General features: G+C 57.1%; 1 protein-coding gene across 1 annotated transcript; it reads right to left on the minus strand.

The window, feature by feature from the left end:
- Positions 1-1,585: 1,585 nt before the first annotated feature.
- On the minus strand, positions 1,586-22,787 carry NDC1 (NDC1 transmembrane nucleoporin). The gene is made up of 18 exons (XM_038753099.1): positions 22,712-22,787; positions 18,535-18,655; positions 16,771-16,872; positions 16,175-16,349; positions 14,877-15,006; positions 13,427-13,535; positions 11,507-11,558; positions 11,227-11,359; positions 10,360-10,452; positions 9,446-9,527; positions 8,900-9,058; positions 7,200-7,412; positions 6,913-7,031; positions 6,668-6,718; positions 5,556-5,619; positions 5,219-5,319; positions 4,391-4,551; positions 1,586-3,025 (listed from the first exon to the last, which is right to left on the minus strand). The coding sequence occupies exons 1-18, from the start codon at positions 22,745-22,747 to the stop codon at positions 2,962-2,964; spliced, it is 1,965 nt and encodes a 654-aa protein (XP_038609027.1). The 5' UTR covers positions 22,748-22,787; the 3' UTR covers positions 1,586-2,961.
- Between the last annotated feature and the right edge of the window lie 3,568 nt (positions 22,788-26,355).

Below are 26,355 nucleotides of genomic sequence, written 5' to 3' on the forward strand. Positions count from 1 at the left end.
ATTTCAAGCAGGGGCGGCAAAGACAGTGAGCAGGCTGGCTTAAGCGGAACAAAGAGTGTGAGCTGGGGTGGAGTGGGAGAAGTGAATAAGTAGGAGCGAGAGCTGATGGAGACTTCAAGCCGATGGCCAGCAGGTGTGCTTGATGCAAGAAGTCAGCTGAAGTCGGTAGCCAGCAGTTGTGCTTGATGCAAGAAGTCAGCTGAAGTCGGTCGGTCTGTGGCCACGTGTCCTGGCGAGGCTGGGAGTTCAGGGAAGCTGAGGAATGGCCACTAGTTTCTGCATCCCCACACTGCGGGCAGCTGGCTCTCCCCAGCAGTACCAATTGGCCACCAATCATACCCAAGCCAAACTCCGGAACGGGCCACCCCTTAGGTGGGGCTGTGAGCCCACCAGTACAGTCACCCATGGGACCAGTTCCTGCCAACCAGCCTGTCACCTACTGGCCAGACTGCTGCTGGGACTCACGAGGCAAGGGGTACGGCTTGGGGGCTTGTGGTGAGGAGAAAAGTGGGGGCCGGGGCTGGCATAAGGATTGGGGCCAGGGTGGAAGGTGTGGGACGAGGGCTCGTGGCAAAGCGGGAAGCGTGAGGCAAGGGCTTTAGTGGAGGCAGGAAGTGTGCTTGGAGAAATAGCATGGATAGCGGACGGACTGCAGGCCTCAGTGTTAGCAGGACCTGGGTTCTAATCCCAGCTCTATCACTTCATTCATTCAATCATATTTACTGAGTGCTTACTGTGTGCAGAGTACTGTACTAAGTGCTTGGGAAAGTACAATACAATAAATGGTGACATTCCCTGCCCACAGTGAGCTTACAGTTGGCGGGGGGAGACGGGGACGGGACACTTACCTGATGGGTGAGCTTGGGCAAGTCACTTCTTTGTGCCTCAGTTACCTTTATCTGTAAAATGGTGATTAAGACTGTGAGCCCCATTAGGGATGGGAACTGCGTCCAACCTGATTAATTTTTAGCTACCCCAGTGCTTAGAACAGTGACTGGCACCTAGTAAACACTTAGCAAATACCATTTTAAAAAAAGAGAAAGGTGCAGGTTAGGGGCAGCAGCCAAGATGGCAAGTGACCAAAGTGAGGGATGCATAAACTGGGGGCTGGTGGTGAGGCGGGAAGTTTGGGAAGAGACGGGGGTTGAGACAGGAGGAAGACACCCCCACAGCTCAGTCCTCTGTAAGTCTGGGGGTCCAGCCCCCCTACTGCCTGCCTAAGCCTCAGGCAAAGCTGGCGGGGGTGGGGGTCTCGTGAATCGAGAGCATGTTAAACGGACAGCCCCCTCTCTCCTGTCCCTTCCAGCCCCACCTCCCACATGGCCCAGGCCCTCCCGGTGGGCAGCTTCCAGAGGTCACTCTGAGGTGGCAGTGGCCGCTGTTGGACTCTGGAGCGCCCCTACTCACTTGAGCCCTTCCAAACACCACTGCGACCCACTGGCTCACCACAAGAGCAGGAAACCTTCCTCCTCAACAGAAACAAAAGCATCCTGGGGAGCCCTCACACATCCCGGAAACAGAAAACAGACGGTGCAGACCAGACATGCCTGTGAGCCGGATTTACGTCTGCAAGTGTTCGACACAGTTGAGGATTAGGATTTATTTCCATTCCCACCCTGCCAGGGTCAGCGGGTACTGAGGACCCAAAACGGTGTTACGGAGGCTTCTGTGAACAGCCGGGAAACAAATCCAGCAGCTGCCCTGGGGCCCCCGGCTGAGGCTGCCCAGGGGTCTCGGCCAAGGCAGCCCAGGGCCCGGCCGATGTTGCCTGGGAATCTGGCAGAGGTTGCCTGGGGACCCTTTTGGAAGTTGCCCTGACTACTTGGTGGTACTGCCCCTTCCTGTTAAAAGGAGACCTGGAGGTTCGCCGACAGCGCTGACCTCTCCCTCTCCAGAAGAGGCTGTTTGGCAAACCCTCAGCCCCTCTGACAACCCCACGTCTCTAAAGGGAAGGGGAACCTCTTTGCCCCCAGCCTGCCCTGGCTCGGGCCCCACCGGCCCAGGTAAAACATGTACTGGGGCGGCCGGCTAGTCTATCGCACGTCACCAGGGTGCACTTTAATCTGGCAATCTCAGACAGGGCTTTCAGGGTAGGGTGTCTCTGGCCCAAGACCACGGAAACAGGGAAGGCGGGATCGGTGCCAAAGGCGGCCCTGGCAGCACTTTGGGCCTTTACTCTTACTGGTGGGTTGATAGCAAAAAACGTGCCCTGATCCTAAGGAATACCTGGGCATCGCTCAGCCAGCCAGGGGAACGGAACGCCCCCGCCCCCATCCCCGGGCATCACTCTGACCACGAAGGGAGAGTTCTTTGGGCAGAGCGGCGAGAGGGCTGGGCAGTGGCCTGTCCAGAAAGCATCGTGGCCACCTCCTGGCGGGCGTCAGACCGAAGCAAGTTCCAAGCAGAGTTAAGCCTGTGCCCAGGCCCGGATGCACGAGTGGAGTTCCTCTGAGCTCCCTACTGGAAGGCTGGTGCCCGCCTCCCGGGGTGCCTGGCATCCGCCCCTCCGGGCTGCCTGCCAAGCCAGAATGCGGTCGGTGCAGCGACCCAACACCTCTCTGCACCACCTTCTCTCGAGCCACCGCCACTCCGCTCCCGCCGTCGGCGCGGCCCACCGGAGTCCTGCCGGGGGAAGCCGGCCCCGGGCGCCTCGGGGCGGGGCATGGAGGAGGGGCCGGGCACCGCCAGCCCGCCCGCCCGGGGCCTCCGAACTGCCGAAACCGGGAGCTCGGCCAGGGCTCCGTTAAAGCCGAAAACGAAAATCCTCACTGGGTCGAAGGAGGCAGTCTTGTGTTACTAGGGGCTGTGGAGAATTTCTTCCCGATTCCTCCCATTAAAGTATAGTTTTCAAAGCAACCACCACCACAAAGGAAGCGTCTAATTGGTCCGTGCTCTCCTGATCCAGGCCCGGGGACGTCCCCCGGTCCCATCCCATCAGTGGACACGGTTTACATGATTGAACTACTCTTTGAACTCCAAGAACAGCTGGAGTCTCTTCTGATGTTCTGCGGATGCTTGTACGGCCCTAAGTGAGACACAAATTAAAAGCATAAGCTTATTTTTACATTAAGCATATTAAGTGAATCACAGAGCACAAAGTCAACGTTTTCGAAACAATTAGAAATAAGTCGAACTCTTCACCGGCTTGGTGCGGATCGGTGAAGACGAAGGGGACGGCGGACAGAGGGCGGGGTTGAGAGGGGCAGAGCGGAGAGTGGCAGGTGGGAAGGTGGTGTCCAGGTGGAGGGCACCACTGTAGCCCTTCTGCCCTGCGGCCTGCTCCCCTCCCTCCGACCCTGCAGGAGAAAGGTTCAGCCCGGGCTCTGAGCTGCTTCTCAGATTCTCGGGCCAACCCAGCTCTGACCCGACGGCATCTTAGACGGCTCTCAGATGCCCCCAAGAACTACAATGCACAGCGAGGAACAGGAAAGGCCCTGGGCCAGGCAGACCCACCCCGTGCGAAATCAGACTAGTCGGCTGTACCGGCCAAGGTCCAGCCCGACCCTCCTCTTGCTCGGCATGGCCCAGGTGCGGTAGAGGTGCAGCCGAGCCCACCCGTGTCCATGCCCACCCCTGTGCCCCCTAGGGAGGTTCTGGGGCTCAGAAAGCCCATCTGTAGGCGGGTCGGTTCGGGATGGGACACCTCCTCCCTCCTGTTCATCTGGGTACCGCCAGGGAGAGGAATACCAGCCAGCTGCCCTCTCCGCCGCCGGGCCCGCTCCCCAGCCATCAGAGCAGGATGGCAGCTCTCCGTATGCAGCTCTAGCCCTTCTCCTTCTGTTGGGCACTGCCCCAGTGCCCCTGCCCTTGGGACGGCCCAGGCCCAGCCGTTCGCTCCACCCACGCTTGCTCAGGCCAACTCAGAATGGTCACTGGCTCTGAACTCACCAAGCCCCAATCTTGGGGCTGCTCCCCCAAAAACAGCCCTTGAACAAGGCTGGCTGGCACAGCTCCCAGAGGCCCTTCGGATGCGCCCACATCCCATTACCCCCACTGCCACCAAGCCTGGCAGAGCTTGTCACAGCGGGGTGGGGAGACAGATTTTCACAGTCCCTCTCCCTTGGCCCACAGTGGCTATGAGCGACTGCCGCCCTCAGCCCAGCCCAGCCCGGGTCCGGGCCCGCCGGCTCCCAGCCCGTCTCTCAGCTGACTCTGCCCAGGGTCCGACCTGGCTGTCAAGAGGGAAGGGAGGGAGTGGTGGGGAGGTCCACCGGAATCAGGAGGACCTCCTGTCTGTCCCACAGCGGGCCAGCAAGGTGCAGGCCCCTCGAGGCGTCAGCAAGGACCCGGCTCCATCCCCCATGGTCCCCCGAGCCAACCCCGCCACCTGGCAGGGGAGGGACCGAGACAGCAACCTAACTGGGTGCCCCAGGGCCCCGTGGCAGCTCACGTGAGGTGCTGGCCGAACGTGGTGGTGATGCGGTACAGGGCCGTCTTCAGGGCCGCGCGCAGCGCAAACCGCAGGGACCGGAACGAGGTGTCCGCCGAGGCGCCCGCCGCCCGGGGGGGTTTGCTGGACGCGTGGGGCAGCTTGAAGTGCTTGTCCACGGCCTGCGGCGGAGAGGGGGAGGGGCAGGGTCAGGGGCAGGGTCACCGGTCGGATGAGTCAGGCATCGTCCAGTGGACACCTCCCCACTCCAGCCCCACTCCCTCTGGGCCAGCACAACTCCCAGTTCCCACCCAGAGGGCACAAGCCGGCCACACCTTCTGCAGGCACCGGAGATGTCCTAGCCTCCCTCAACCTCGGCTCCCACCCCAGCGGCGCTGAGCCGGCCCAAAGGAAGCAGCAGCTCAGCTTCGGTGCTCGATTTGCCAAACGGCTGTTTGCCAAATCCCCCTCCATTGGCCAGAGGGGTTGTCCGGTCCCAGGGCCGGGCCACAGGGCCGGGGTGGGGAAGATCAAAAGGGCTGGGGGCCAGGCCACCGGGCACATCAGAATAGGGGGGAGTGTGTGTTTGGGGGGGGCGCGGGCTGAGAGGCAAATGAGAGGGGCTGGGGGGGCTGGGCCTCGGGGCATATCAAAGTGGATGGGGGCCACACTTCAGGGCCAGATCAGAACGGGGGGCGGGCTGGGATTCGGGGCCAGAGGGGCAGATCAGAAGGGGTGGGGGGTTAGGCCTCGGGGTTGGGGGGGGGGAAATCAGAGGGGGGCTGGGGGCTGGGCCTCGGGGCCGCGGGGCAGATCAGAAGGGCAAGGGGTGCAGGGGGGTGGCCGTACCTCCTGAAGCGTGAGCAGTGTGTTCAGAATGGCAGGCAGGCTGGTCTGGACCACGCCAAACCGGTCCTCGGTGAAGGACGCAGCCACCAGGTGTGACAGGCCTCGGGGGAAGGGGCACCGCGTTGGCTGCGCACGGCAGTGGGATGGCGCTCCGACTTCTCCGTGCACCTCAGGGACCCACCACCCCCTGCCCCTCCAACACCCACGGACCCCACCCCTCCCCATCCCCACAGCACCCGCCTTGCAATCTCCTCACATGCTCCCCGACACCCATTCCCGCGGTGGGAGCCGGCCGGCCGGCCGACCTGTCAGCCTCGGCCACGCAGTAAGCGTTTACCTTCCAGTGCCCAAATATGCATCTGAGCGTCGGTGAAAGCAGCCTGGATGGAGGCCTCGGGGTGCTGGGAGGAAAACAGAAGCAGAGGGTGGGGTGGGAAGCCAAAGGCACCCGGGGGGGGTCGGCTCCGGCCTCAAGCGCACCGTCCTCGCAACATCCTCCATCTCGTCTATCTCGACGCTGATCTCCTGCCCACGTCCTGCCTCTGGCCTGGAACGCCCTCCCTCTTCAAATCCGACAAAAAATTACTCTTCCCATCTTCCAAGTCTTACTAAAAGCACATCTCCTCCAAGAGGCCTTCCCTGACTAAACCCTCCTTTCCTCTTCTCCCACTCCCTTCTGCACTGTCCTGACTTGCTCCCTTTATTCATGCCCCACATAATAATGGCATTTGTTACGCGCTTACTATGTGCCAAGCACTGTTCTAAGCACTGGGGGGGATACCAGGTAATCAGGTTGTCCCACATGGGGCTCCACAGTCTTGATCTCCATTTTACAGATGAGATAACTGAGGCACAGAGAAGTTAAATGACTTGCCCAAAGTCACAGAGCTGACAAGTGGTGCAGTCGGAATTAGAACCCATGACCTCTGGACTCCCAAGCCCTTGCTCTTTCCACTGAACCATGTAGCCCCACAGCCCTTAAGTCCACATGTGTAAGTTTGTTTATTTACATTAACGTCTTTCTCCCCATCTAGACTGTAAGCTCACTGTGGGCAGGGAATGCATCTATTATATTGTTCTCTCCCAAGCACTTAATACAGTTTTCTGCATACAAGAAGTGCTCAATAAATATGACTAACTTCCTGATCCTCGTTGTGAAATGGGGTCTCTGCCGGTCAGGATGGTGGTCGGTAACCCCTCAATGGGCTGACAGAGCCCCTGACCCTCCCCACAGGAGCAAGTCCTCCAGTTCAGGAACCTGGACTGGGTCTGACCCTGCTGGTCTGAGTTGCTCTGGGGAAGCGGGGCAGGGAAAGGGGAGGTCCCCATACAGACCTGGGGGATTGAGCCTCTCTAGGAGCAGAACATTTTGGGCACTGCCACGCATGGCCCAGTGGCAGCCTTGGCTCCACCCAGCCAATCCCTGCCGCTGCCCACGCCAGCTCTCACCTTACTGAAGAAGTAGACGATGAGCGCCCGCTTCGACAAGAACCCCCTCACCTGTGTTGGAGAAAAATCAGCAACTGTGGGCCAGCCCCACCAGTGCTCCTGCCCCCGACCCACAGGTGCCCAAAGGTGCCCCGCTAGCCCCGGGGAACATGGTTGGGCTGCCGTCGCCCTCGCTGCTCTGTTCGAGGAGGACAAGAGAACCCGCGGCCCCGGAAAGCCCGGTAGCGGGGAGGATGTCGTCGAACCTGTTCTTGCTTGGTCTGGAGCCAAGTGTAGAGAGCACTGGGCTCCTGCCCCTTCTCCCCAGTGGGCGCGGATGGCGATGGCGGGAACGGGGGCTCCAGACTACTGCTCGCTTGCGGGTCTGGAAACAAGACATGCAAGCCAACGTCCGCTTTCCCCATGCTCCGCCGGGAGCGAGGAGGGGTGGCGGGGTTGGGGGCCTCATTCTGTGCCCTATGTCCAAGGTGAGGAGGGACGGTTAAGGGGGTGGGTGGAGGCAAAGTGGGATAAAGAAGGAGGGGTACTTTACCAGAGACAGAAGTCCAGAGTCTAGGGGCTCTCCTGGCGAGCTGGGTGGTGGCATCCAGGCCTCCGACCAGGCGGGTCACCACGGTGGAGCCAAAAGGAGAGCCCAGCGGGCTGATCAGCTCAGCTGGAGGGGCCAGTGGAGAAGCCTTGGCCCACAAGGGCATAACAGTCCTGGGCACCAGACTCGACCTCATGGCTCGAGGGGTCGCCGGCCCTGGGAAGGAGATTAGAGTCACTGGGACCAGAACTTGCTCGCGCGGGAACCGGAGTGGGCTGGCGGAGGCCACGGCCACGCAGAAGCCGTCTGCTCGACCAACGTTTCTAAGGCACCTCAGTTGTTGCTTCACAAGCTGGGCGGGACCTCAGAGGCCGAGCCATCCAGCCCAGCCCCCTGATGATGATGACGGCACTTGATAAGTGCTTATTACGTGTCAAGCACTGTTCTAAGCGCTCAGGTTGGACACGGCCCCTGTCCCACATGGGGCTTGCAGTCTTAAAGCCTATTTTACAGATGAGGTAACCGAGGCACAGAGAAGTGAACCCAAGGACACACTGCAGAGAAGTGGCAGAGCCGGGATCAGAACCCAGGTCCTTCTGACTCCCGGGCCCATGCTCTAGCCACTAGGCCTTTCCTGCTTCATTCCGGTCAGGGAGACGATCAACCCGTGCCCCACGCTCCTCCAGGGGAGGGTAGCTGGGAAAGTCTGCTTTCTGGAGCTGTCGCAGGGATGGGAGACAGCCAGCAACACTCAGGCCCCCAGTCCAGTGTGCAAATTACCCTACTGAGCAGGCGGCCGGGGGTGGAATTACCGCGGCTGCTGGCACCAGACTTGCCCTCCAATGGATCCTCGCGAAAAGGATTTAAAGTGTGCTCATTCCAATTACAGGGCCTCGAAAGAGTCCTGTGTTGTTATTTTTCGTCACTACCTCCCCGGGTCGGGAGTGGGTAATTTGCGCGCCTGCTGCCTTCCTTGGACGTGGTAGCCGTTTCTCAGGCTTCCTCTCCGGAATCGAACCCTGATTCCCCGTCACCCGTGGTCACCATGGTAGGCACGGCAAGTACCATCGAAAGTTGACAGGGCAGACGTTTGAATGGGTCATCGCCGCCACAGGGTGGGCGGTACGATCGGCCCGGGGTTATCTAGAGTCACCAGGGAGCGGGCCGGGCCCCCGCCCCGCCCCCAACCCCGCGACCTACCCCCTCCGCGCACCCCCACGCGCCAGCAACACTCAGGCCCCCAGTCCAGTGTGCAAATTAACCTACTGAGCAGGCGGCCGGCCGCCTTAGGGCCCCAGGCCGGGCCTGGCCCAGCTGCCCCAAACCCTGCAAAGCAGGAAGCCGGGGCGCCGGGACACCAGTAGTTGGGTTTGTGGGCTTGCAAATACGGTTGAAGAATGGCCCTTGGTGAAGGCTTCCCTCCCTTCCTTCAACACCGAGCCCAGCACGACTCTGATAAGCCCAAAGTGCCCCCTGCTGGCCAAACTGGGGGGCTACTGGTTTCAACAGGGAACCCCCCCCCCCCACCCACCGGACCCAATCAATCAATCAATCAATCAATCGTATTTATTGAGCGCTTACTGTGTGCAGAGCACTGTACTAAGCGCTTGGGAAGTACAAGTTGGAAACATATAGAGACGGTCAATCAATCAATCCCTCCCGGGGAGGATCCGACCGACCGACCCGGTCCCCAGCTCGGCTACCTGCAGGGTTCGGGGCCTGAGGCCGCTCGGGGGACTGACGAGACTTCACTCTCCCGTTCGTGGCCGCAGCTTCTTGGAAGCGGAGCAGTTTCTGAGAGAGGCCGTCGAGCAGGGTCAGGCACGCAGTGCAGATGGCTGTCCAGTGGTGGGGGTGACCCCCTGCCAGAAGCACAAGAGACGCTCGGACAGGGACAAGGCCAGAGGGCATTCACAACCTCTGCCCACCCCACCGAGCAGCTCTGGGAAGCAAGTGGCTGAAGTCGGCTCCTGGGACCAAGCTGGGACCCGCCTGACCACCTACCTTGACGCCGGGAAGAAGGTAGGTGGTCGGAGTGGGCGTGGGAGGAGTGCGGGTGGGGAGAATTGGGGGGGGGAGAAGAGGGCACCGTTGGGGTGCGGCATTCCTAGGAGGGAGCCGAAGCAGCAGAGCTTGGAGCCCCTTGGCCCCCAGGCCCCCCTCGAGGCTGAGCCCAGATGAGGGTGCTCTGGCCCGCCACCTCAGACACCCCGGGGAAAGGGATGGGGCTGGGCAGTGGGCGGCGCTACCTGGCTGGCTGAGGCTGAAGACTTCTTGCCGCCGCAAAGGGGAGTACTGAGACAGCAGCATCAGGTCCTGCAAGGCCAGGAACTGGGGGAATACAGGACAGGGCAGGCAGCAGAATGAGCAGAGCCCAGAGCCCACCCGGTAGCCTCCCACGCCCACCCAGAACCCTCCTAGGGTCCCAGGGAAGGTCTCCTAGACACCAGGCGGGCTTCAACCTTTCCGTCAGGAAGGTAGAGTGGCAGTGCCTGAGGACCAATGACAGCAGTCATGGCCTTTGACTCAGACAAGCAAGCCTTTGGCTACTAATGCCAGGGAGTGTGGAGTGCCAGCTGACGCTGGGAAGTGCAGGGGTAGGTGGAGCCAGCTGATGCTAGGAAGTTGCGGCGGTGGGGGGGGGGGGGGGGCAGGCGGCACCCCCCTCCCCTCCGCTGACACTCCCCCATATGACTCCAGACACAATCCCAAAACCAGAGGTAGAATCAAGGGAAGATCTCCCTCCCACCCTCTTTTCCTCCCTCTCTCCTTCAGTCCTTCAGTCTGTCCATCACCCCTCAGGGGCCCACAGGGCCCTGCTCAGCTAAGGTGCAAGCTTGAGGACCCAACACCAAATGCCCGGAATGGACAGCTACACACAAATATACCCAGAGGTACGTGCACAGACACATGTGCAGCAGAGACATGCACGCACATGCAGCCAGGTACATACACGTGAAGACACGTGCACCTGCAGACCCTCCACACTCTGGGAGCACTCCAAGGCCTCAGAGAGTCAATGAACAGTGTAGCGATGGGGTGGTGAGCCCCTCACTCTGGCTGGGTCAGAGATGCCCACGTGTCCCCCAAAACACAGACACACACACATACACACACACTCTCTCTCCCCCCCCGCCCCGCCCCCACATCAGAAGGGCTCTACCTTTATGATCAGGGGAGCATTGCTGTTCAGAACTTTAGGGAGACATTCATCAGACTCTTCCGCAAACGCAGGTTGCACGGGAAAGATGTGCGCCTGGAAGTCAAAGGGAACCATGAGCTAGGTCCTTTCTGAAACTCATGGCCAAACCTGCCCAGTGGTGGCCCCCCGCAGATACCTGCCCGCCTCCCCCTCCCCTGGCAGCGGGACGGTGCTCCTGGGACTCAACACGGAAGACCGCAAAGTGACCGTCTGTCCCGCTGAGGCCTGGTGGGGGCTACTCCAATGGGGCACGGATATCTAGATAAACCCTGGTTGGAAGGGGTGAGGCAGGTTTCTGTCGGAAGCCTGATCCCACGAGGGGTGGGGAAAACACTGAGGTGGGAAAACGAATCACAACCACCCCTCTTCCCCGGGCAGGGGGTTTGGCCTCCAATCGGGGCTTGGCAGAAACGGGGCAAGGCTCTTCCATAAGTTTAAAACCTTAAGGGGAAATCCAACCCTGCGCTTGTTTGTGATCATTCATTCATTCAATCGTATTTACTGAGCGCTTACTGTGTGCACAGCACTGTACTAAGCGCTTGGGAAGTACAAGTTGGCAACATATAGAGACAGTCCCTACCCAACAGCGGGCTCACGGTCTAGAAGGGGGAGACAGACCACAAAACAAAACGTATTAACAAAATAAAATAGAATAAATATGTACAAGTAAAATAGAGTAATAAATATGTACAAACGTATATACATATATACAGGTGCTGTGAGGAGGGGAAGGAGGTAAGGCGGGGGGGATGGGGAGGGGGAGGAGGCACCAGGAAAATCTTACGCCCATCCAGGCCCCAGGGGCCACCCGCCCACCCACCGACCTACCTCTGTGGCGTAGATCTTGAAAAGCATCCAGGCGACCCGCCACACGACCAGGAGGAAGACGCCACACAGCCAGAGGTTACACAGTAAGGAGAGGTCCAGGAGGCCACTCACCGAGTCCAGGGGCTGCAGACTCCTAGGAAAGGCAGGACTGCCCATCAGGGCAGGGAAAAGGCGGCATTCCAGGGGGAGAGGGCAGGATGAGGTGGGGAGGGATGCAGGGAGAGAGGGGAGCGGAGGGGCGGAGAAGGTGGTGGGAGGGGCGGGGCAGGATGAGGCTTACGGGTCCGTCTGCAGGCCCACAGCAGCGCTCATCCAGGCCTTGGGGATATAGCCTGTGGAGAAGCACACACATACACACACACACACACCCCCAAGCCCTGAGCAATTATGAGTTAACCACGGATGAACGGACAGACGGACAGGCAAGTGGAGACCACGTAGTGAGGACAGTCAGTAACCGGCCAACCGGACACCGATCGGCCCGCAGCTTGGGGCTCCGAGGCTTCCCCCAGCTTTGCCTCTCCCCCAGCCCCTCTCATCCTTCACATCTGCTGTCCCCAGCCCGCTCCCTCGGCTCCTCCCATGCTTATCTTCTCCCTGTCCATCATTCAATAGTATTAATTGAGCACCTAACAGTGTGTGGTGCAATGCTCTGCACACAGGGAGCACTCAATCAGTCCCACTGCCTGATTATACCCGGGGGTCCGGGAGTGCTGTGGGTAGAGCATCACCAAGCAGCCCTGGCTCTAAGTCGTCCTAGTGAGGCCCATCCCAACTGAGTCTGAGCCCCAAGTCTGTGTTTGTGGAGGGGGATAGGGAGTAGGGGGCAAATCCCTCCCCCTTCCAGGTTCTTCTGTCCCCCCCCGCCCCTCCCGGGGCTCACAGCCCCGAATCCCTCTCTTTTGGGCAAAGACTCAAGTTCTAAGGGCAGAAAGCCGCCGGCCAAGGGACGGAGCCGTCTGCCCCAACAGCCCTGGGACTGCTCAACCTGAGCGGGAAATGAGCCCTTGATGCAGGTTCCCTGGGAGGGTCTTCGTCGTGCACTCTCTGGAGGCAGCGTACGGTGCTGAATGTGGAGTGCCAAGCACAGAGCTAAGCAAGCATCTCCTACTACGACCCAGCCCGCACACCACCTGGTTCCTCTAATGCTAACCTCACTGTGCCTCCATCTCATCTATCCCGTCGCCGACTCCTTGCCCACACCCTGCCTCTTGGCCTGGAACACCCTCCCTCCTCAAATCCAACAATTATTCTGCTCACCTTCAAAGCCTTATTGAGGACACATCTCCTCCAAGAGGCCTTCCCTGACTAAGCCCTCCTTTCCTCTTCTCCCACTTCCTTCTGCGTCACCCTGACGTGCTCCCTTTGTTCATCCCCCTTCCCAGCCCCACTGCACTTATGTACATATCTGTAATGTATTTATTTAAATTAATAATAATAATGGCAGTTATTAAGCGCTGACTATGTGCAAAGCACTGTTCTAAGCACTGAGAAGGTTACAAGGTGATCAGGTTGTCCCACGGGGGGTTCACAGTCTTAATCCCCATTTTACAGGTGAGGTAACTGAGGCACAGAGAATCAATCAATCATATTTATTGAGCACTTACTGCGTGCAAAGCACTGTACTAAGCGCTTGGGAAGTACAGAGAAGCTAAATGACTTGCCCAAAGTCACACAGCTCACAATTAATGGAGCCGGGATTTGAACCCGTGACCTCTGACTCCAAAGCCTGTGCTCTTTCCACTGAGCCACGCTGCTTCTCATAAATTAATGTACGTCTCCCTGTGGAGAAGGTAAGCTCGTCATGAACAGGATATATACCTGTTTACTGTTGCAGTATACTCTCCCAAGTACTAATACAGTGCTCTGCACACAGAAAGCGCTCAATAAATACAACCAAATGACTGAATGAATGAAAAAAGGATTATCAAACCAGAAAGAGTCCCCATGCAAAGTCTAAGGGGGAAGGAGAACAAGTCCTTTATCCCGCTTCTCTAGCTGAGGAAACTGACGAACTTAGGGTAACATGGCATGCTCCCCACTGGGCCCCATGGAGACGGACTGTGCCACCGGCACCTCCAGAAAGGACGCGCCCCGACTCCAGAGGGGCCCCGTGGCCTCTCTGGCCACTCAGCACTTTCAGATGGGCAGGCAGGATGACCCCCGCCTCCAGTGTGCGGCCCAGGGGACCACGGCTCACCCAGGAAGTAGTAGAGGAAGCAGAAGTTTCGGACCAGGTAGAGCGCGTCCCCGCAGCTCTGCCTGAGCAGCTCTGCCAGCGACCTCCGGAAACGCAAGAACTTGCATTGCTGCAAGGAAGCAGGGCGACATCAGAGAGTGGGGCCCCACTCCCCACGCTGGGCCCACAGGCCTCAGCCCCGTACCCGCTGATGGCGCCAGGCATGGAAGCTGCATCTTTTAGGGGCAGCGGAGCCAGAATTCACTCACACAGTGGGGTCTCCATCCCCCTCCCACCATCCCTCCAACTGAATGCCGGTCCAGGGGAGCTCTCGGGTATAGTCCAGCCCCAGGGCTGGCCGAGCTGAGGCTCCCGATCTGAGGACCCCCTCCCATCACCACCCTCTCGGCGCTGCCCAGGCCGCCCGCGGCCGTCCCCGTCCTCTTCCAGGTCTCCCCAGGGCAGGCTGGGGCCTGACGCCAGGCGCGGTCCCGCTCAGGATGGCGGGCAGCCCCACAGCGGAGGAGAAGAAAGGGACTGGAGAGGAGGTAAAACAAACATTGTAAAACAAAACGGGTACAAATGTAGAAAATGATCTAAGTGGAAAATATCTAAATGGTGTAAAAAAAATGAATAAATCAGGACTCTTCACTGTCTTGTAAGTTTTCAGTTTAAGGTGTGTTTTTAAATAATCATAAGTCCTTAGGAGGCTCTCCATCACCTCGCCCCCTCCTACCTCACCTCCCTTCTCTCCTACAGCCCAGCCCGCACCCTCCGCTAACCTCCTCGCTGTGCCTCGTTCTCGTCTGTCCCGCTGTCGACCCCCGGCCCACGTCCTCCCCCTAGCCTGGAATGCCCTCCCTCCGCAAATCCGCCAAGCTAGCTCTCTTCCTCCCTTCAAGGCCCTACGGAGAGCTCACCTCCTCCAGGAGGCCTTCCCAGACTGAGCCCCCTCCTTCCTCCCCCCTCCTCCCCTCTCCATCCTCCTTCCTTACCTCCTTCCCCTCCCCACAGCACCTGTATATATGTATATACGTTTGTACATACTTATTACTCTATTTATTTTACTTATACATATTTATTCTATTTATTTTATTTTGTTAATATGTTTTGTTTTGTTGTCTGTCTCCCCCTTCTAGACTGTGAGCCCGCTGTTGGGTAGGAACCGTCTCTATATGTTGCCAACTTGTACTTCCCAAGCGCTTAGTACAGTGCTCTGCACACAGTAAGCGCTCAATAAATACGACTGAATGAATGAATGAATGAATGAGGTAGGAGGCGGTTGGCACGTGCAGGCAGGCGTGCACGACACGGTTCCCCGCCCGGCGTCTGCCGGAACCCCGCTAGGCCCACACAGGTGCACTACGCACGGATGCGCATGCCAGCTCCGGGGGGCCGGACCGGGGCCGTGACCCACTCGGTGGAGGGAGGTGGCGGGGGCAGACGGGGATCCCGGAGCCCCGAGTCCTACCTGGATGATGGGAAATGGGAGGTAGTTCAAGTTGTCGGCAAAGTAGCGCAGGCTGTAGCTGTAGCCCATGAAGGCCCCCGCCAGCAAGATCAGCAGGTGGCTCTCATTGAGGCAGGCCTGGGGGGCCGCACTGGACCGGTGGGAGTGGGAGGAGACAAGCCATTACACCACGGGGTCAGCGGGGACAGCCACAGGGCCGGCTTGCCCACCGGCCCATTGTGGACAGGTCTCCGGGGACAGACGAGCTGCCCGCCAAACTCAGCGCCCCCCTCACCTCCCAGGACCAAACCCACCGCCCCCCTCACCTCCCAGGCTCCCGGTGACAAGTGCTCACCCTCCTGTGCTTGGCTGTGATTCCTGGCCCTGGGGACGTACCCGGTTCCGTGGCCCCAGAACACCTCTCTCTCCTGACCCAAGGGGAGCTCGCCCTCCTTCCCGGTCCCCCAACCTGCTCAATCGCAATGGGCTCCTAGCAGCCTCCTTCCTCCTCACCCATCAGGGCAGCGGCAAGAAAGCCACAATCGGCTTCTCCTGGGGGCTGAGCTCTACGCTCAGTGCCCCATCCGTTCAGGCACGGCCCCTGCCCTGCCTGCGGCCACAGCCCAAGGGAATGGGAGAGTGGGCATCTTACCCCACCTTGACAGATGCAAAAACGGGGGCCCATGAGGGCCCCCAGTTGTCCAGAGGCAGAGCCGGGACCAGGGTCTGGGCCTCCGGCCCTTCTGCCCCATACGCAGTGCGGTGGACCGCCCTGCCTTCCCAGCAAGAGCCACAGTGTCCATGGGACTGGACGCTCCTACTGTCTCTTGGGCTAGAGAACCCACCCAATCCTCCTGGCCTTTTCCTATCCGGTCCACCTGTCGCCTCCCCGCAACTGGCCGTTCCCCAGTGGTAGGACAGCTCTTGACCCCCTGCCACTTGTATCTAAGGGCATTTTCAGGCAGGCGGCCGTAGCAGCATAGGCCACCTGGTGGGAAGAACCCGGGTCTGGGAGCCAGGAGACCAGAGTTCGGATCCTAGTCCTGACCTGGCGTGTGACCCTGGACAAGTCACTTCACCTCTCTGGGCCTTTGTTTCCTCTTCTGTGAAATGGAGGTAAAAATCCCTGTTTCCCTTCAGGGACCGGGAGTCCCTAGGAGAAGAGGGGCCATGTCCCATCTGATTCTCTGGGATCTACTGCCGCCCTCGCACGGGGCCCAGACCCGGGACTGGGGAAATCCAGCAACAATAACAATACCGTACCACTGGTACACGCCCGCCAAACACAGAGACGGACGGAAAGATGGAGAGCTAGTTACCTCTCCGGGGCTGTGCAGGGCACCGAGAGGAAGCGGTACCGGCGGCCGGCCAGGACGGCGGCGCACCAGGCGACCAGGACGCCCATCACCGCGTGGGCCAGCGAGTGCAGCACCTGCTGCGGGAGCAGCATCTTCCCCAGCAGCGTCAGCCGGGAGCACGGCGGAGAAGGCACCACTGCAGACATACAGCAGCGGGGTCACCGCCTGTCCTGGCCCCTCCCTGGGCTCCACACCCTCCCAACGGCCAACAGCCCCGGGCCTGGAGGTAAGCGTTGGGGGTGGGGGAGGATGCACTACTGCAGACACTGAGCAGCAGGGTCACTGCCCACCCCAGCCTCTCCCACCAGGCCTGAGGGGAGAGGAGGCAGCAGGTTGCGCGTGTGCGGGTTTGGCAGGAGGATGGAGAGGGGGAACTGCCCGACAGGAAGAAGGACCCGTGTGAGCTGAAGAACCCCGGCCCATTCCAGCTGCCCCGGGGAACAGGGTCCCTGGGGAAGAGTCGGCTCCCAACCCGGGAAGAGGAGCCGGGCATCACCCACCCACCTGAGCCAGAGGCAGAGTCCGGCTGCAGGCAGAGGCTAGACGATCTGACCCACCTGCATAGAACTCCACGTGAAAGACGCTGATCGCCAGCGTCACCCCCGACAGCAGCAGGACGCAGAAGATGACATAGGAACTGTACAGGTCGTGGACGGAATCTGAAGCCAGCCAAGAGACAAATCGGTGCCCCGCCAGACCCACCTCCTGCCCGCTCCCCACCCGCCTGTCTCAGATGGCCGGTGACCAGGATGGAGCCGGTCCCGAAGGCACCGGGGATCGGTCATCCTCACCACCCCGCAGCCACGTGCCCGCCTCGGTGTCAGGCCCGCTTCCGCCCTCAGCGGACCCGGAGGGCCCCAGGAGGCCTCACGCCCTCTTCTCCATCAACCGCAGCCCCAGGAAAGGTGGGCCCGGCTGGAAACAACTGCTCCCGCCCCAGTGGGGGCCGGTGGCTCCTTCCCTTCTTCTGACGGGCCTTGTCGTCGGCCTTCGGGCGGGCAGGCTGGGTGGGTGGCCAAGGAGGGGTCCAGGAGGCCCCCTATGCGGAGGGCTTTTCGGCCCTCGGGGAGACTTTGGTGCAGGTTGATCTGCCCCATCCACCATTTAATTTTTTGTTCCTTTACCCATCTCCTTCGTTCCTTAATAATGATGATAATGATAGCATTTATTAAGCGCTTACTATGTGCAAAGCGCCGTTCCTTCTTCCTCCCATCTGTCACCTCAGCTGGGTCAATCCCCTGGCCAGACCAAAAGCTCCCAGAGAGCAGGTACGGAGTCTTTAAACTCCCCTGTACTCTCCCAACCACTGGACACAGTTGGCATGTACTGAGCATCCACTGGGCTTTCGGGGAGGAACTTTTTATGGTATTCGTTAAGCACTTGCTATGTGCCAAGCACAGTATGGAGTGCTGGGATAGAAACGAGTTTATCAGATTGAATACAGTTCATGTCTCACAGGGCACTCACAGTCTTCATCTCACAGATGAGTGAACTGAGGCCCAGAGAAGTGAAGTGACTTGCCCACAGTCACCCAGCAGACAAGTGATGGGGCCAGGATTAGAGCCCAGGTCCTTCTGACTCCCAGGACCGCTCTCTATCCACTAGGCCATGTGTGAGGTGCTTTACAAAGTGCCTGGAAAGTACAAAAAGAGAGATGCCTCCGAGGCCCTTCCCATGAACTAGGTTGCGGGTGTGCACAAAGCCTTTTGGTGATAGAACAATCAATCAATCAATCGTATTTATTGAGCGCTTACTGTGTGCAGAGCACTGTACTAAGCGCTTGGGAAGTACAAGTTGGCAACATATAGAGACAGTCCCTACCCAACAGTGGGCTCACAGTGGGCTTAGTACAGTGCTCTGCACACAGTAAGCGCTCAATAAATACGATTGATGATAAAAGAACAGTGCTTTGCACATAGTAAGCGCTTAACAAATGCCATTATTATTATTATTATTATGGGCTGGCAATATTCAATTGCCTTGTACTCTCCCACGCATTTAGTATGGTGCTCTGCACATGGTAAACACTCAATAAATACCACTGACTGATTGGAGCATCCGTGCTGTTTTCCCACCTCATCCCTACGGCCACCAACCCTGGATGACTCCCGCCCCGAACAGCCCCCACGTCCACCCCATGCTGGTGGAGCCCCAGCCCAAGGGTCTGGCGCCAGTCCTTCCCCTGGCACCAAGATCATGGGGCGGATTCCCTGATGCTCTGTTCTGCAGCTGCCCACCGGGAACCCGCCGGATGGGAAGGGACAGGCGGCCACATACCAGGAACCCTTCAGGAGGGGAGGGGCAGAGACTCGGCGGCCTACCTGAAATCCACTGGATAGGGTGAAACAGATCGATGCCGCTGAAGAGGACGAAAGCCGCGGTCCAGGCGGGCAGAAGCAGCACGGACCACGCCACGCTCGTGGCCACCCGCCAGCCCAGGACCTGGTGCGGGAGTACAAACCGGGTGGAGGAGTGAGGGGGACGGCTGCAGAGGCCCCGGATCGGAAAGGACCGACCCTGGGGACGGGCACGACAGGTGCGCGGGGGCCCGCTCCCTGCCCGCCGGGGCCTCACGCTCTAGCGGGGGACAGGCAGTCGGGCACAGACGGCTGACGGACCGTGTCGGCAGGAGGAACCGCAAGGACACGACAGGAAGTAGCACAAATGTGTCCACGTGAAAGTGAAAATAAGCGGCCCGAGGACCAGCCGGGGGACATTGGGCTCGGCCTGGAGTGGCTCTCTGGGGGCCGAGCACAGGACACTCGCTCTGCTCAACCGGTCCAAGTGCACAGCGATGAAGAAACTAATTACTACACCTGACACCCAGTTTAGTTAATACAGTTTGTACTTATCTCATTGGCTATGGCCAGTGCAATATTCTATTGTTTTTTTTCCCTCCAAGTCTGCACTGTGAAGACCTGACTTTACGCACAAAGTGAATACTGATTGGGATGGGGCATGGGAGGATGAGATATGTTCATTCAGTTGTGAGCCCACTGTTGGGTAGGGACTGTCTCTATATGTTGCCAATTTGTACTTCCCAAGCGCTTAGTACAGTGCTCTGCACACAGTAAGTGCTCAATAAATACAATTGATGATGATGATGATGGCACCAGCACCACCTTGTTTTCAGTAACGCTCTTTTTGTTGTTGTTGTTTTTCCACACCATTTAAATATCGAGTACTTCCTTTCACCCTCACAGCATCCCTGCCTGGTAGGGAGACTGTTGTTTCGTTTTTATGGCAGTTATTAAGCGCTTACTATGTGCAAAGCACTGTTCTAAGCAAGAGGTTGGTATGGTTACCCCCATTTTACAGCTGGGGCTCAGAGGGGTTGAGTGACGCACCTGAGGACACACAGCAGAACAGGGACTGAGCCGAGACTGGAACCCGGGTCTTCTGCCTCCCAGCCCCGGGGGTCCTGCCGGTAGCTCAAGCTGCCGTTGGGAGCTCAATGAATACCGTTAACCGGCTGACTGATTTTTATTATCAATCACTTAGCACAGTGCTCTGCACACAGTAAGCACTCAACCCTTACTTCAGTGCTCTGCACACGGTGAGCGCTCCATAAATAGGATTGAATGAATGAAAGAATGAGTGAATACCACTGATTGATCAGTTTGGGGCTGCAACGTGGGCTAGTGGATAGATCTCGGGCTTGAGAAACAGAAGGACCTGGGTTCTAATCCCACTTCCACCATTTGTCTGCTGTGTGACCTCAGGCAAGTCACTTAACTTCTCTGTGCCTCATAAAACGGGGATTCAGAAACTAGTCATTCACTGATTCAGGCCGTAGGAGCGGAGAACAAAGATAATCACCCTGCCCCACTCCCATGTTGCTGCAACTCAATAAAAGACAGAGTGATATTGGGATCGGGGCTGCTTGTCACTCTCCACTCTTGTCCCTCTCCCTGGAGGTGAACGGGCAGGTGGCCACTTTCCTTCTTTCCTGCTCTATCTGAACTCATGTCTCCGAGTCATTTTTTACTCTCTGCGTCACCACCCTGGGTACAAGAACCCTGCGGCCGATTTACACCGAGTTAACCTATTTTGCACCCTACTTTCGTTCATTCATTCAATCGTATTTATTGAGCGCTTACTGTGTGCGGAGCACTGGACTAAGCGCTTGGGAAGGCCAAGTTGGCAACATCTAGAGATGGTCCCTACCCAACAGTGGGCTCACAGTCTAGAAGGGGGAGACAGAGAACAAAACAAAACATATTACATATTAACAGAATAAAATAAATGGAATAAATATGTACAAGTAAAATAAATAGAGTAATAACTATGTACAAACATATATACAGGTGCTGTGGGGAAGGGAAGGAGGTAAAGCAGGGGGGATGGAGAGGGGGAGGAGGGGGAGACTGTGAGCCCACTATTGGGTAGGGACTGTCTCTATAGGTTGCCAACTTGTACTTCCCAAGCGCTTAGTCCAGTGCTCTGCACACAGTAAGCGCTCAATAAATACGATTGATGAGAGGAAGGAGAGGGCTCAGTCTACTTGTCGATAACAAAGTGACCTGCCCAAAGTCCCCCAGGTGACAATTGGCGGAGGAGGGATTTGAACCCATGACCTCTGCCTCCAAAAGCCTGGGCTCTTTGCACTGAGCCACGCCGGCTGTGAAGGTGGGCGGGCCGGGCCCCCCGCGCGCCACGGGCTTTGGAGTCAGAGGTCATGGGTTCGAATCCCGCCGCTGCCACATGTCTGCCGTGTGACCTTGGGCAAGTCACTTCACTTCTCTGAGCCTCAGTTCCCTCATCTGTAAAATGGGGATTAAGACTGTGAACCCCACGTGGGACAACCTGATCACTTTGTATCCCCCCCAGCGCTTAGAACAGTGCTTTCTAAAAATTACTCTATTTATTTATTTTACTTGTACATATCTATTCTATTTATTTTATTTTGTTAGTATGTTTGGTTTTGTTCTCTGTCTCCCCCTTTTAGACTGTGATCCCACTGTTGGGTAGGGACTGTCTCTATGTGTTGCCAACTTGTACTTCCCAAGAGCTTAGTATCATCATCATCATCAATCATATTTACTGAGCGCTTACTGTGTGCAGAGCACTGTACTAAGCGCTTGGGAAGTACAAGCTGGCAACATGTAGAGACAGTCCCTACCCAGCAGCGGGCTCACAGTCTAAAAGGGGGAGACAGAGAACACCACCAAACATACTAACAAAATAAAATAAATAGAATAGATATCATCATCATCATCCATTGTATTTATTGAGCGCTTACTGTGTGCAGAGCACTGTACTAAGCGCTTGGGAAGTCCAAGTTGGCAACATATAGAGACAGTCCCTACCCAACAGTGGGCTCACAGTCTAAAAGGGGGAGACAGAGAACAAAACCAAACATACTAACAAAATAAAATAAATAGAATAGATAGGTACAAGTAAAAGAAATGAATAAATAGAGTAATAAATATGTACAAATATATATACAAGTGCTGTGGGGAAGGGAAGGGGGTAAGATGGGGGGGATGGAGAGGGGGACGAGGGGGAGAGGAGGGAAGGGGCTCAGTCTGGGAAGGCCTCCTGGAGGAGGTGGAGGAGGTTACCGCCCTTTCCTCTCCATCCCAACCGCTCCCCTGCTCATTCAAGCTCTCATCCTATCCCGTCTGGACTACTGCACCAGCCTTCTCTCTGATCTCCCATCCTCGTGTCTCTCCCCACTTCAATCCGTACTTCATGCTGCTGCCCGGATTATCTTTGTCCAGAAACGCTCTGGGCATGTCACTCCCCTCCTCAAAAATCTCCAGTGGCTACCAATCAACCTAAGCATCAGGCAGAAACTCCTCCCCCTGGGCTTCCAGGCTGTCCATCCATCCATCCCCTGGCCCCCCTCCTCCCTCCCGTCCCTTCTTTCCTTGTCCAGCCCAGCCCGCCCCCTCCGCTCCTCCACCGCCGCTGATCTCCTCCCCGTTAGGCCTCGCTCTCGCCTGTCCCGCCATGGACCCCCGGGCCCGGGATGCCCCCAATCCCTCTGCCCATCCGCCGAGCTGGCTCTCTTCCTCCCTTCAAGGCCCTACTGAGAGCTCACCTCCTCCAGGAGGCCTTCCCACCCTGAGCCCCTTCCTTCCTCTCCCCCTCATCCCCCTCTCCATCCCCCTCATCTTACCTCCTTCCCTTCCCCACAGCACCTGCATATATGTATATATGTTTGTACACACTTATTACTCTATTTATTTATTTTACTTGTACATATCTATTCTATTTATTTTATTTTGTTAGTACGTTTGGTTTTGTTCTCTGTCTCCTCCTTTTAGACTGTGAGCCCGCTGTTGGGTAGGGACTGTCTCTATATGTCGCCAACTTGTACTTCCCAAGCGCTTAGTCCAGTGCTCTGCACACAGTAAGCGCTCAATAAATACGACTGATTGATTGACAACCTGATCACTTTGTATCCACCCCCAGCGCTTAGAACAGTGCTTTGCACATAGTAAGCGCTTAACAAATGCCAACATTATTATTATTATTATTATTATTACTCACCCGCCACAGGATGTCCCGCTCGGAGCCCGCCGCCATGGCAACAGCGGGAGACCCACCACCGTCGCGCGCGCGCTCGGCCGCCCGCGTGCCGGACCGCCCGCCACAGTGGTTCAAAGGGGGCCTGTGCGGGAGGACCCCGCCGGCCGGCCGGCCGGCCTGCCCGCCCTGACGCCTGAGTCGCCCGCACGACTCCGCCGTGGCCTCCGCCGCCCCTCCTTCCGACTGCTCGCCCGCCCTGCCTCGTTCCCGCCCGCCCTCTGTCCGGCCACGGCCCCGGGCGGCGGGCCCCGCTCGGGGCAGCCCCTGCCCGCGCGGCCCGCTGGGAGTTGTAGTCCTCCCGCCCACCTCCACGGGGAGGGCGAGCGCGGCCCGCTGGGAGTTGTAGTCCTCCCGGCGGCTGCGCACGGAGGGAGAGCGAGTCCCGCTGGGAGCTGTAGTCCTCCCGCCCACCTCCGCGTGGAGGGCGAGCGCGGCCCGCTGGGAGTTGTAGTCCTCCCGGCGGCTGCGCACGGAGGGAGAGCGACGCCCGCTGGGAGCTGTAGTCATCATCCTCAATCGTATTTATTGAGCGCTTACGGTGTGCAGAGCACTGGACTAAGCGCTTGGGAAGTCCAAGTTGGCAACATGTAGAGACAGTCCCTACCCAACAGTGGGCTCACAGTCTAAAAGGGGGAGACAGAGAATAAAACCAAACATACTAACAAAATAAAATCAATCAATCAATCAATCAATCAATAGTATTTATTGAGCACTTACTGCGTGCAGAGCACTGTACTAAGCGCTTGGGAAGTACAAATTGGCAACATCTAGAGACAGTCCCTACCCAACAGTGGGCTCACAGTCTAAAAGGGGGAGACGGAGAATAAAACCAAACATACTAACAAAATAAAATCAATCGTATTTATTGAGCGCTTACTGTGTGCAGAGCACTGGACTAAGCGCTTGGGAAGTACAAGTTGGCAACATATAGAGACGGCTCCTACCCAACAGTGGACTCACAGTCTAGAAGGGGGAGACAGAGAACAAAACAAAACATATTAACAAAATAAAATAAATAGAATAGATATGTACAAGTAAAATAAAGAGTAATAAATATGTACAAACATATAATAATAATAATAATGTTGGTATTTGTTAAGTGCTTACTATGTGCAAGGCATTGTTCTAATCATCATCATCAAACGTATTTATTGAGCGCTTCCTGTGCGCAGAGCACTGTACTAAGCGCTTGGGAAGTCCAAGTTGGCAACATATAGAGACAGTCCCTACCCAACAGTGGGCTCACAGTCTAAAAGGGGGAGACGGAGAATAAAACCAAACCTACTAACAAAATAAAATAAATAGAATAGATATGTACAAGTAAAATAAATAGAGTAATAAATATATACAAACATATATACATATATACAGGCGCTGTGGGGAAGGGAAGGGAAGGAGGTAAGATGGGGGGATGGAGAGGGGGACGAGGGGGATCAATCAATCAGTCGTATTTATTGAGCGCTTACTGTGTGCAGAGCACTGGACTAAGCGCTTGGGAAGTACAAGTTGGCAGCATATAGAGACAGCCCCTACCCAACAGCGGGCTCACAGTCTAAAAGGGGGACACAGAGAACAAAACCAAACATACTAACAAAGTAAAATAAATAGACTAGATATGTACAAGTCCTCCCTGGGGGTCATGGGTTCTAATCCCGCCTCCACCACTTAGTAATAGTAATAATAGTTCTCCCGCCAGTACCAAATGGAGGGCGAGCGCGGCCCGCTGGGAGTTGTAGTCCTCCCTGGGGGTCATGGGTTCTAATCCCGCCTCCACCACTTAGTAATAGTAATAATAGTTCTCCCGCCTAGCCCCAAATGGAGGGCGAGCGCGGCCCGCTGGGAGTTGTAGTCCTCCCGCCCACCTCCATGTGGAGGGCGAGCGCGGCCCGCTGGGAGTTGTAGTCCTCCCGACCACCACCACCACCACCACCACCACGTGGAGGGAGAGCGCGGCCCGCTGGGAGTTGTAGTCCTCCCGCCCACCACCACCACCACCACCACGTGGAGGGAGGCGCGGCCCGCTGGGAGTTGTAGTCCTCCCGCCCACCTCCACGTGAAGGGAGAGCACGGCCCGCTGGGAGTTGTAGTCCCCCCACTCGTCTACCCCTACAGAGCGGGCGAGACTTACCCGCTGGGAGCTGGAGTTGCCCTACTTTGGAGCTTTGCCCTACTGAGGGCTCACCTCCTCCAGGAGGCCTTCCCACACTGAGCCCCTTCCTTCCTCTCCCCCTCTCCATCCCCCCACAACTTGCCTCGTTCCCTTCCCCACAGCACCTGTATATATGTTTGTACTTATTTATTACTCTATTTATTTTATTTGTACATATCTATTCTATTTATTTTATTTTGTTAGTATGTTTGGTTTTGTTCTCTGTCTCCCCCTTCTAGACTGTGAGCCCACTGTTGGGTAGGGACTGTCTCTATATGTTGCCAACTTGTACTTCCCAAGCACTTAGTCCAGTGCTCTGCACGCAGTAAGCGCTCAATAAATACAATTGATTGATTGGAGTTTCCACTTCTCCTCATAGGGTGTGCCTGGGGCCTGCCGGTATCTCTTGTCTGGGCACCTGTTGCCTACAGCTCTGCCAATTGCCAGCTGTGTGACTTTGGGCAAGTCACTTCTCTGTGCCTCAGTTACCTCATCTGTAAAATGGGGATCAAGTCACTTCACTTCTCTGTGCCTCAGTTACCTCCTCTGTAAAATGGGGATTAAGACTGTGAACCCCACGTGGGACAACCTGATCACCTTGTAACCTTCCCAGCGCTTAGAACAGTGCTTTGCACATAGGGGGTAGGGACCGTCTCTATATCAATCAATCGTATTTATTGAGCGCTTACTATGTGCAGAGCACTGTACTAAGCGCTTGGGAAATACAAGTTGGCAACATATAGAGACGGTCCCTACCCAACAGTGGGCTCACAGTCTAGAAGTCTCTATATGTTGCCAACTTGGACTTCCCAAGAGCTTAGTACAGCGCTCTGCACACAGTAAGCCCTCAATAAATACGATTGAATTAATTGAATGAATAAATGCCATTATTATTATTACTACTGCCCTCCCTTCAGCGGTCGCCGTCACCCGAGTTGAGTTGGTGGCTCAGATCAGACAGTGCCCACCTCTCCTGCCTCCGCACCCCGGGGACCCCGGGGAACCATGACACCGCTAACCCCAACCCTGGAGTTTGCCGACTGCTTTCTGGGCATGGGTTTCTGGGCCGGGCATCCCCCAGCTCAGTACCAAGAACAACGTGTACCTTTATGAAGCGGATTTTCATTGTCAGCACCCGGTCTCTCTCAGCCATTGGCTCCAGACCCCAAGTCCTGCGGTTCGGACACAGTGTCCATATTCAGAGGGGCCTGAGAGGGTGTGGCAACATCTTAGGGTCCTGGTAGGAGCCAAGGCACCGTCTCAAAGAAATACTCTGATTCTAATGGGCTTCTGTGTGATGCTGCAGGGGGTGTCATTATTGTTACTATTATACAGAACATCATATGAAATGATGTTATGTATCAGAGAAGCAGCATGGCTCATTGGAAAGAGCACGGGCTTTGGAGTCAGAGGTCATGGGTTCAAATGACAGCTCCGCCAAGTGTCAGCTGTGTGA

The sequence above is a fragment of the Tachyglossus aculeatus genome, chromosome 10 (genome assembly GCF_015852505.1).
Source record: "Tachyglossus aculeatus isolate mTacAcu1 chromosome 10, mTacAcu1.pri, whole genome shotgun sequence".
NCBI lineage: Eukaryota > Metazoa > Chordata > Mammalia > Monotremata > Tachyglossidae > Tachyglossus > Tachyglossus aculeatus.